General features: G+C 50.0%; 1 protein-coding gene across 5 annotated transcripts; it reads left to right on the top strand.

Annotated features, from left to right (window-relative positions):
- Positions 1 to 2,244: 2,244 nt before the first annotated feature.
- Positions 2,245 to 9,880, top strand: LOC111161610 (nuclear receptor subfamily 4 group A member 2). Of its 5 annotated transcripts, XM_022525491.1 has the most exons (8): positions 2,245 to 2,679; positions 4,417 to 4,539; positions 5,021 to 5,886; positions 6,676 to 6,805; positions 7,236 to 7,399; positions 8,295 to 8,497; positions 8,886 to 9,064; positions 9,211 to 9,880. In XM_022525491.1, exons 3-8 carry the CDS (start codon positions 5,023 to 5,025, stop codon positions 9,465 to 9,467), a joined length of 1,797 nt encoding a protein of 598 aa, XP_022381199.1. In that variant the 5' UTR covers positions 2,245 to 2,679; positions 4,417 to 4,539; positions 5,021 to 5,022; the 3' UTR covers positions 9,468 to 9,880. The 5 variants fall into 5 exon arrangements, with proteins under 5 accessions (XP_022381199.1, XP_022381293.1, XP_022381111.1 ...); XM_022525585.1 differs by lacking the exon at positions 2,245 to 2,679 and having other exon boundaries at positions 4,130 to 4,539; positions 7,236 to 7,324; XM_022525403.1 differs by lacking the exon at positions 2,245 to 2,679 and having other exon boundaries at positions 4,130 to 4,539.
- The last annotated feature ends 1,487 nt before the right edge of the window (positions 9,881 to 11,367 follow it).

Here is an 11,367-nt window from a genome sequence, read left to right as displayed (position 1 = left end):
AAGCCAAGTGTTTTTAAGGGCCATAAGGGAGGAGGAACTTGTGCAGGGAATGTATCCACTCACATGTGCGTATTTGTGTAGGGAGGGTGATAGTTACAACCTTAAAGTTCTCCTGGCCCCCGCTTTCCTAGGAGTATATTAAAAAATAATAACCGCCACCCCAGCGTGGCTGCGCCTGAGTTTCCGACTGCCTGAAAATAGCTACCGGGAGCCTGGCCCACCGCTGGGATCAAGGAAAGCTGCTCCTGGCAGCGCCCTGCTCCCTCGCGGAAGGGGAAGGGAACCCGGGAGGGCGCCACCGAGCTAAGAGCCGCTGCTATTTTGGGCCCAGCCCCGCGGGTGCGTCAATGCCTGCGCCCCTGCGTCACCGCCACCCCCACCCCTTTCCTTCTCCCCTGCTCTCCAAACTCTCACTTTTTCCCTTTCGTTCGCGTGGAATCGTTCCTGCCCACGGGGCGCTGACGCTACTGAGCTCATGCTAATAGGCTATTCTTCGCCCTCCTCCCCTCTTCCCCCTACTCACACACCCTCCCTCGCCACAACAGCCCCCCCTACACATAACACACACACACACACACACACACACACACACACACACACACAAACACACACACACACATTCACACACACTTCCTGGTTTTATTTGTACTCCGGCCCGCTGGGGCACCGCTGAACCGCAGAGGCGGCGGCAGCGGCAGCCGCAACATCTGGGGGAAACTTAAGGTGGTCACGCAGGTTTTCCAGAGGCTGCGGCGCAGAGGAGCCCGCGGCTTCCCGGGGCAGCCGTAGGACACCTGATGGCTACGCCTCTCGAGCCGCTGGGGAGTGAGCAAAGGCTGGGGTGCAGTTTGAGCTGAGCGGCTTCATAACGCGGATAGTTCCGCGGCGCTTTTGGCCCATCCAGGGAGCACCAGGATTGGGGGCGGGGAGTGGGGAGTCGCCAAGGGGCTCCTGCAGTCTGGAAGGGAGCCACGCCGAGGGAGGTGGGGCGGTTGGACCTCTTCGCGGCCAGAAAGGGGGGACGCCTCGGAACCCTCCCTCCCCTTGTCCGAGCCTCTTCCAGCCCCCTGGGAGAAGCCCTGAGAGGCCCGCCCTGTTCGGGCCGGAGGAAAGCGAAGGGAGCTCGCTTTCTGTAGAAGCGGCGTTTGCTCCTTTGCTAGAAAGCGCCTCAGGCCCTCAGCCGCGCGGGTGGACAGGCGTGCAAAGTGGAGTCAGCGGCGACTGGGGCGGCCGCGGGGGGTGCGGCGAGCTACCACAGTGCTCCGGGTCCCTCTCCTGGAAGGGCTGGGCACACAACTTTATGCTCGCGGAGATACCCCACCCCGCCCTCTCCCCTTGTTTTGTCTTTCCCTCTTGGCTCTGAGACTGAGGTTTGAGAGCCCTTGTGCTTCAGAGGAGGGTTGAGTTATTTCTCTACAACTCGTGTTAGGGTACGAGTTGGTGGGCACTGAGGAGTGTCGAAAGTATTAGAGTTGGCCAAAGGTGAGGTTAGAGCACCTTTCTGCTGAAGGCGCACCTGTTGCCCGCTGCAGGGCTGTATTGTCTGCGATAGAAAGTGGGCGACGCCTCACTCTGACTTTCGGGATCCCTAAAGGGTTGGGTCACTGTCTACTTGTCCCCCCTCTCTTCCCCTTTCCACGCACCACGTCTTCCCTTGCACGTGGGCGCTGCAAGGGAAGAAGGGAACATGGAGAATAGGCCCTTCCCAGTCCCTTCCACCTTGGACTGTGTGTGTGTGTGCGTGTGCGTGTGTCTGTGTGTGTGTGAAGGGGGAAGGGGAGACAGAGAGAGAGAATGCTAACGCCAAAGGAGGAGGCCCTGGACAGGAAAAGGGAGAAAGGGGATATGCCTCGGGCTAGGGAAATCCCACCCTAATTGCCTGAGGCCTTTGAGCTTCTCGGGTCTTGGGACATCTGTCTGCGCTTCCGCTAATGGGGGAGACAATTGTGAGTGGATGAGGTTAGAACACTGCCAGGCACACCCCATCCCTCACTAGTCCAGGTGCCGGCTACCTGGCCCATACCAGCGTTCCCTTTCGCCGGGGCTTTTGTTGCACCCTCCCCCACAAGTGAGCAGCCGGGCGGCAGCGGTAGCCCTTGGTTTAGGGGAAGGCGAGGTGAGATGTCGCGGTGCTGCGGGCTGCGCGGACCTGTGTGGAGAGGTCACACCTCTTTCGAAAAAAAAAAAAAAGAGAGAGAGAGAGAAAAGAAAGAAAAAAAAAAAAAAAAAAAAAACCAAAACCCAAGCTGGCGACCAAGGTGAACCCAGAACGGTTCCCACCTTAAAATCGGCCCTGCTCGTGACGTCAGGTCGGAAATATACCAAAGCGAGAGCCGGCCAGGAGTCCAGGGAGCGCGGCGGCGCGACGATTGGGCGGCGGGCCGCTGACGCGCGCTGACGCGCGGAGACTTTAGGTGCATGTTGGCAGCGGCAGCGCGAGCCACATAAACAAAGGCACATTGGCGGCCAGGGCCAGTCCGCCCGGCGGCTCGCGCTCGGCTCCGCGGTCCTGCTCCCCTGCACAGCCGGCCGCCTCCTCCTGCTCTCTCCCCGCTCCTGGCGACTTGGTTACCATCGCCCCTCTCGCCCACCCCTCTCAGACCCTGCTACCAGGACTCCCAGAGGAAACTACACTTCGGCTGAGTTGAATGAATGAAGAGAGACGCGGAGAACTCCTGAGTAGGTAGAGCCCGTGCAGCTCGAGTTCCTTTATCCTTCTTTCGTCTTTTGCACGTCTCTTCTTTCCACATGTGTTAGTACAGGTTTTCTCGAAGTGGGCGCCAGAGGGTCGGAGCGTGATGGGGCCGGAGGACCGGGAATAGGTGCGCGCGGCTACGGCGGTCATTTGTCCGAACTCCAGCTTTGGCGCTAGGGGGGAGTTGGCTCCCAGCAGGCTTCCAGGCTTCTCATTGGTGGACGTGGATGGGAGACTTGCATAGTTTGGGGAGCTGTGGACTTGCCCGGGGGATATGTGGCCAAAGTTTGCTCTTAGAGTGGAACTGATTGTGACCATTGGACAAGGAGACTCCAAAGTCCTGTATATACGAGGGGCCTGGACGCTACCCACAAAGTGACAGGGCGAAAGTTCTTCAGTTTATGTGTTGCTTGGGAACTGTGTCACCGCGGCTGGCCGGTGTGCCAGTGTTTCCTGGGTATTATTGAATAAGGGGTGGTGTTGGTGTTGGTAGAGTGTCCTATTACTAAGTTGCCTGAAATTTCTGGTTTTGACACATGCCGTGCTTGTGTATGTGAATACGTCAGAGAGAGAGAGAGAGAGAGAGAGAGAGAGAGAGAAGGGAGTAAAGAGTACAGTTAGGAAGCTGTTAAGTTACCAGGAGATTAATATCCAGCACAGGCATATAGCTCTCAAAGGCTGTGGGTGTCGTGGGTCTCCTTTCTTTCTACTTTTTCTGATTAACCTTCCTCCCCAGGAAGCAAGATAATGGGGGAGTGGGGAGGAGAACAGAAGGAGTGGATGTTTGGCTTTCTTTTTCATTAGTAATAAGATTGTCGATGCTCTAGAATGCCTTCCAAGTGGCAACATTTGAAAATTACTCGTTTCCCTGACAAATAGGCAGATTGTGGACGGCTGTATAGGCGAGGTGTTCGGCTTCCAGTGTTGGGAAGTGCTTCTAACCTTGGTGCCAGTACTAGATAAGCTGTGTTTCCCTCCCTCTGCAACTGACCTAAGATGGTCCTGGAAAAGTAGGGTCTTCTTTTCCCACTCCTTGACCCTTAAAGATGTTGAAAGACAAGTTTCCTGGAGAAGTGAATGGCAATTCACCTGTATCCTCAATCCCAGTGTTCTGTCTTTTGACACTTAGGAAATCCAGATGCTTCCATTCAGATTTTCTTCAGGGCTGCCCAGGCCTTGTTAACATTCTGTAACACATAGGGATGGGGGGAGAGATTATTTTTCTCATATTATATTTTTGACTTCTACTTTCTTTACCCCCTCCTGAAAGAAAAACTACTTCTGCCACAGAAAAAATTAGGCGAAGTTTCCAATACTGTATTTCATTAAACTCTAGTTTCTTCTTATTTGGGTCTGAATGAAACTAAAATGGAAATGACACTACCTTCCCACCCCCACCTCTACTTCCATCCCCACCCCACCCCTACATCTTAGGGTCCAATTTATTACATCATAAGTATTAAGTAAGTACATGAAGTACCTTCTCTCCTTCAGAACTCTCTGTCTGCAAGGATTTACACATTGCAACGGGTGGCATTTTGTGTTGTTTACAGTCATCTCTTTTACACATTCATTTTAACTGCTGAGTTTGGTAAGGGCTACAAAGAATTGCCAATGAAATTATCAAGGAGGGCGTAGCGGGGCTTGCCTGGTGACCCTACAGATGCCCAGCTGAATCTGTCGGGAAAGTCACCCTGAAGCTTCCTGTGTCTGTATTTCAGGGAGGAGATCCGACAGGCTGGACTCCCCATTGCTTTTCTAAAAATCTTGGAACTTTGTCCTTCGTTGAATTACGACACTGTCCACCTTTAATTTCCTCGAAAACGCCTGTAATTCGGCTGAAGGTTAGTGCAACTTCATTTCTTTTTTCCCTCCTCCGAGTTCCCCGAACGTCAAGAAACAGGGCAATCCCATCTTCCTCAGCAAACTCTGTAAGTTAAGGTTTTCCTGGCCCATCATCTTCAGGAACAACATCCACAATGTGCAATTCAACCTTATTTCTAGAATGAGCTTGCTGAACCCAAGCTTCAGAGGAACGGCTCATATGAGCAGGACCGTTCGGTGTGATGGGGTGAAGGGGGAGGTGTTTGAAATATCCGGGAATAAAGACCCTCAAAAGCTTTCCAGCTCTGGGTCTTCCTTGGACCAGTCTTTCCATGCCCTGCACGGTTTTGCCCCGCAGCATTCGCTCTCCGCTCTTCCTCTCGCGTCCCTACATGCTCTCTGACCGCCGCGGGCTGCCGGTGTAGCTCCAGGTGTACCCGAGCCCGGGAGAAAGTGTTCAGTTGACCAGGCTGAGTGTATATTACCCTGTTTCATTTCCAGCCATGCCTTGTGTTCAGGCGCAGTATGGGTCCTCGCCTCAAGGAGCCAGCCCCGCTTCTCAGAGCTACAGTTACCACTCTTCGGGAGAATACAGCTCCGATTTCTTAACTCCAGAGTTTGTCAAGTTTAGCATGGACCTCACCAACACTGAAATCACTGCCACCACTTCTCTCCCCAGCTTCAGTACCTTTATGGACAACTACAGCACAGGCTACGACGTCAAGCCACCTTGCTTGTACCAAATGCCCCTGTCCGGACAGCAGTCCTCCATTAAGGTAGAAGACATTCAGATGCACAACTACCAGCAGCACAGCCACCTGCCCCCCCAGTCCGAGGAGATGATGCCGCATTCCGGGTCGGTTTACTACAAGCCCTCCTCGCCCCCGACGCCCACCACCCCGGGCTTCCAAGTGCAGCACAGCCCCATGTGGGACGACCCAGGCTCTCTCCACAACTTCCATCAGAACTACGTGGCCACCACGCACATGATCGAGCAGAGGAAAACGCCCGTCTCCCGCCTCTCCCTCTTCTCATTTAAGCAATCGCCTCCCGGCACCCCCGTGTCTAGCTGCCAGATGCGCTTCGACGGGCCCCTGCACGTCCCCATGAACCCGGAGCAGGCAGGCAGCCACCACGTGGTGGACGGGCAGACCTTCGCTGTGCCCAACCCCATCCGAAAGCCTGCGTCCATGGGCTTCCCAGGCCTGCAGATCGGCCACGCGTCGCAGCTGCTGGACACGCAGGTGCCCTCGCCACCGTCGCGGGGCTCGCCCTCCAACGAGGGATTGTGCGCCGTGTGTGGCGACAACGCGGCCTGCCAACACTATGGCGTGCGCACCTGTGAGGGCTGCAAAGGTTTCTTTAAGGTGAGCGAGGACGGGGCCCTGAGGAGGCAGGTAGGGGCCCCCTAGTGCCGGGAGCCTCGGAGGGCGCGCTCCTTCTGGGTGCAGGCAGCCCAGTCCTAGTTCGTCCAACTCCCGAGGTCTGCGGAGGCTTTCCTGCAGCCGCTCATGGCCTGTGGCGGAGGCCTCTGGGTGCATGTGGAAGGGAAATAGCTAGACCCGGAGAGCAGGGGTCGCATCCCCCTCGCACGCAGCCGACACCCCGGCAGGCCCCAGCCCGAAGTTGCAGGAGCCTGAGTTGGAAGAGGGTCATTTGCATGTGCTAGGAGCTGTCTTCTCTGTTCAGATTGAAATTGGTTAGGACAGAGAACCGTGTCTGAGCTAACCAAGTGGAACAGAATTCCCTATGGTCAAATTAAGTGATCTCTTTATTTCGCCATCCTGATTGAATAATCTTATCATTTTAAATAGAGAAGGTCTCCAAGGAATGTAAATAATATGAATGCCCACGGATTTGTATTTACTGAGCGTCTCCTTCTCCTTCTCTTGGCATATAAAACACAGCAAGGAGCGGCAAGGTTAGCTCAAATGTTAACGCTATCAATTTTCTCCTGTTAAATGCCCTGGGGGAGGAAAACGAAAAGAAAGAGAAAGAAAAGGAAAAGGAAAAAAAATAAAAGAGGAGTTGTGTGTATGTGTTTGTTTATGGGGAGGAGTGTAGATCCTAGCCGTTCAGAAATTGTTCCTGGATTCCCTGGGTTGCTGGATTTTCAAAAGAAAAAAAAAATCGGTCTATATTGTCTCCTTTTGCAGCGCACGGTACAAAAAAACGCAAAATACGTGTGTTTAGCAAATAAAAACTGCCCAGTGGACAAGCGGCGCCGGAATCGCTGTCAGTATTGCCGATTTCAGAAGTGCCTGGCTGTTGGGATGGTCAAAGAAGGTAGGTCCGGACAAGCAGCCCATTCCCTCGTCTGCGCCCGCGGGAAACTGCGGCTTCTATCCCAGTCGCATTTTCCACTTCCCGGCGCCGGGAAGATGTGTGTGTGCCGGGGGTGTCTCCCGGTTCCCCCTCATCCGCCTCCTGCCTTGCTGACCCCGCAGCTGCCTGCTTGCTCATCCTGCCCTGGAGAAAACAGCGGGGCCCTTCTCGCCTTCAACTCTACGACCCATTTGGAAGACGACATAAAACAACCCCACTTTTTTTTTTTTTTTTTTTTTTAAATGCTTCTCGTCAGTGAAGGCTTTACAAGCAATGGGACCCTGTGCAGCCTGCCCTGGCGCCGGGTGGCTGCGGCCTTCCCCGGGAGGGGCCCAGGCGACAGCTGGGTCCCGCTAGGGGGAGCGACGCTAACCCATTTATTCCTTCGCAGTGGTTCGCACGGACAGTTTAAAAGGCCGGAGAGGTCGTTTGCCCTCGAAACCGAAGAGCCCACAGGAGCCCTCTCCCCCCTCGCCCCCGGTGAGTCTGATCAGTGCCCTTGTCAGGGCCCATGTCGACTCCAACCCGGCTATGACCAGCCTGGACTATTCCAGGGTAAGAAGCTGGCGGGGGTAGCATGTGGACAAACCAACAGATGGGCAGGACCCCTTCCCACACCCATCACTAAGCCCCAGAAGACTCAAGCAAGGCTGTGGCTTTACAGCTCTGAGCAGAGCCACAGGAGACAGACAGAGAGACAAACAATCCATGTTACTGGGAGTGTAGGCATGAGGACAGACAGAGAAAAGAAGAGAAGACAGGCCACAGCGATCCCATCTCTGGGAGACCTCTCTCTCACTGCCATGGTACACGCATATACTCACACACTAATGCCTCTAGTGCCTAAAGCAGAGGCTGTGCAAAAATGCCCCCCACTTGGATTTTATCCCCAGTCTTCCATAGAGATGCTTTAATCCTCATCCTCTGTGGCACTGTCGGGGTGGGGAATGTCTGCTTGGGGGTCGGGAAAGGAAAGAGAAAGGTATAAGGAATGGCAGTGGTGTTGGGAATCAGGTGGTCAGATTCCTTTTTTACCCCAGCTGTGAGAAATGTGTGGGCTTTAATTGGAAGAAGTATGTCGGGCAAACCTAGAAGCCACTGCCATTTTATTAAGATTTGCAAAGGGCGTCTCTGCTCAAGACCCACTCTGGGACTGGCATGAATACTAACGTGTCAATTGTTTTGTGGAGATAAGAGTGAACGTTTCCCAGGGCTGGATGGCACTGTATTTAGTCTGTATGGAAATGGTAATTTACATATTTAAAGCAGCGACCTCATAGCACCATCCCTAATTGAATTAATTGCCCCGGAACATCTAATTTCCTTACTGGTCAGAGAGAGGTTTAATTGTTATAAAAACCCGGCTCCCCTACTAGAAGCAGGGTTAGCAATTTCACGGGTTATATATTTTAGAGAACCTCATTAAGTGCTTTTTAAAATGAAATTCCAGTTCCAGGCGAACCCTGACTATCAGATGAGTGGAGATGACACCCAGCATATCCAGCAGTTCTATGATCTCCTGACTGGCTCCATGGAGATCATCAGGGGCTGGGCTGAGAAGATCCCAGGCTTCGCTGACCTGCCCAAAGCCGACCAAGACCTGCTTTTTGAATCAGCTTTCTTAGAACTGTTTGTGCTTCGATTAGCGTACAGGTAATGGAGGAGGCAATCCAGGGAGGCTGGGAAAGGAGGAAGAGAGGAATCAAGAAGGGAAAGAAAGGAAAAGAGAAATAAAAGGGGAGAAGAGAGAGGGGCAGAAGAGGAAAATGAAAGAGGGAAAGAAGGAAAAGAGAGTAGACAAAAGGAAGAGAAGGGAAGGAGTGAGCCCAGAAGCCTTGGATGAATGGAATGGAAGTGGGATAGGGGGCGTTCTTGATTGTTATGAAATTAAACCCGTTCAAGGTCTACTGGTCTACATTTTATTAACTCTTCCGTAATTAGTTACCTCTTAAATCCCTCATTTATTGCTCTTCAAGTAATTAGTTGTTTAGCTTTTCTCTCTCTCTTTTTCTCCCCTCTCTCTCTTTGGTATTAATTGCAGGTCCAACCCAGTGGAGGGTAAACTCATCTTTTGCAATGGGGTGGTCTTGCACAGGTTGCAATGCGTTCGTGGCTTTGGGGAATGGATTGATTCCATTGTTGAATTCTCCTCCAACTTGCAGAATATGAACATCGACATTTCTGCCTTCTCCTGCATTGCTGCCCTGGCTATGGTCACAGGTCAGTACCTCACTTGCAGGGCAGGTCTCCAAAACTGCCCAGCAGGATTTGTCCCGGTTTTCCCTTGCTACTGATCCTCCCTGTTCCTGCCAGCTAGCTAACTGCTTTGTGTGTTCCTCTTTTGTTTCTGATTGTGTTTTCTGCAGAGAGACACGGGCTCAAGGAACCCAAGAGAGTGGAAGAACTGCAAAACAAGATTGTAAATTGTCTCAAAGACCATGTGACTTTCAATAATGGGGGGTTGAACCGCCCCAACTATTTGTCCAAACTATTGGGGAAGCTCCCAGAACTCCGTACTCTTTGCACACAGGGGCTACAGCGCATTTTCTACCTGAAACTAGAAGACTTGGTACCACCGCCAGCAATAATTGACAAACTTTTCCTGGACACTTTACCTTTCTAAGACCTTCTCCCATGCACTTCAAAGGAACTGGAAAGAAACCTAAAACTATCTAGAGGGGGGAAGTCATAAGGCAGAGATATCCCCATGAGCTGCCTCAGCTCTAGCCGGCCCCCACTCCCTCCACAAAATCCCAGTCCCTTAATCCCTAAAGAAACAAAACAAAACAACAAAAACTGTTGCTATTTCCTAACCTGCAGGCAGAACCTAAAAGGGCATTTTGGCTCCGGGGCATCCTGGATTTAGAACATGGACTACATACAATACAGTGGTATAAACTTTTTATTATCAGTTTAAAAATCAGTTTATTGTTCAGAAGAAAGATTCCTAATGTATGATGGGGGAAATGATGTTTGGCCATGTTTGGTTGTTGCAGTTAAGACAAATGTAATACATACACACACACACACACACACACACACACACACACACGCACGCACGCACACACTCACTCACACATTGTAAGGGGACCCACAAGTATTGCCCTTTAAAAGACTTCAAAGTTTTCTGCTGTAAAGAAAGCTGTAATATATAGTAAAACTAAATGTTGCGTGGGTGGCATGAGTTGAAGAAGGGAAAGGCTTGTAAATTTATCCAATGCAGTTTGGCTTTTTAAATTATTTTGTGCCTATTTATGAATACATATTACAAATTCTAAAAGATAAGTGTGTTTGCAAAAAAAAAAAAGAAAAAAGAAAAAAAGAACTACACAAAAAAGGGACAAGCATGTTGAGTCTAGGTTGAAAATGTTATAGGCACTTGCTATTTCAGTAATGTCTATATTCTATAAATAGTATTTCAGACACTATGTAGTCTGTTAGATTTTATAAAGATTGGTAGTTATCTGAGCTTAAACATTTTCTCAATTGTAAAATAGGTGGGCACAAGTATTACACATCAGAAAATCCTGACAAAAGGGACACATAGTGTTTGTAACACAGTCCAACATTCCTTGTTTGTAAGTGTTGTATGTACCGTTGATGTTGATAAAAGAAAGTTTATATCTTGATTATTTTGTTGTCTAAAGCTAAACAAAACTTGCATGCAGCAGCTTTTGACTGTTTCCAGAGTGCTTATAATATACATAACTCCCTGGAAATTACTGAGCACTTTGAATTTTTTTTTGTTTTTTTTTAATGTCTAAAATTGTCAGTTAATATATTATTTTATGTTTGAGTAAGAATTTTAATATTGCCATATTCTGTAGTATTTTTCTTTGTATATTTCCAGTATGGCACATGATATGAGTCACTGCCTTTTTTTCTATGGTGTATGACAGTTAGAGACGCTGATTTTTTTTTCTGATAAATTCTTTCTTTGAGAAAGACAATTTTAATGTTTACAACAATAAACTATGTAAATGAACAGAATTTTGTCTTCTTTCTGGGTCAGGAAAAAATGGTGACAAAACAGCAATATAAAATAGAATTGGAGATCGATTTAGGATAGGTCACTTATTCAACATTTGTGTTTCAAACGGACAGCCTACATCTATTCTAGCAAAAGAACCTGGGAAATTGAACTAATTGTCCAGAAAATTCAGTACAATATTTTTCCTCAACCAGAATTGTTGAGTGTGGCAACCTGCATTTATCAGAATCAATTGAGAATATCTTAATGCTTTTGTTAATTTTGCTAGGAAGTGCAGCTTTCAGAAGAGAAGTTTAGGAAACCAGATAACTTTTGAACTTTTGCAAAGTCTCAAGTCCTGTCAGGTTTTTGTCTTGCAGACTGTTTAGGGAGTATCTTTCTAAGATTCAGGAAGTTAACATGGATTTGAAGTGTGTTGTACTTTATCTCTGGTTTTTCCAATTCCTCTACTTATTACTGTTGTAATAAGGAAGAGGGGCCAAGCATTTTGGGCCCTTTGGACCTTGGGTCAGTGGTCTTGGCATACAGCACA

This window comes from Enhydra lutris, unplaced genomic scaffold (assembly GCF_002288905.1).
Source record: "Enhydra lutris kenyoni isolate GAN:26980312 unplaced genomic scaffold, ASM228890v2 scaffoldscaffold1, whole genome shotgun sequence".
In the NCBI taxonomy this organism is placed as follows: Eukaryota; Metazoa; Chordata; class Mammalia; order Carnivora; family Mustelidae; genus Enhydra; species Enhydra lutris.
Note: the sequence above shows the minus strand (reverse complement) of the source record. Positions and strands in the feature narration are given on the sequence as shown.

Coding starts and splice junctions, on each gene's coding strand:
- LOC111161610 (XM_022525491.1), top strand. CDS start 5,023: ATGCCTTGTGTTCAGGCGCAGTATGGGTCCTCGCCTCAAGGAGCCAGC. Junction 5,887..6,675: donor GCTGCAAAGGTTTCTTTAAG/GTGAGCGAGGAC, acceptor CTCCTTTTGCAG/CGCACGGTACAAAAAAACGC. Junction 7,400..8,294: donor CCAGCCTGGACTATTCCAGG/GTAAGAAGCTGG, acceptor ATGAAATTCCAG/TTCCAGGCGAACCCTGACTA.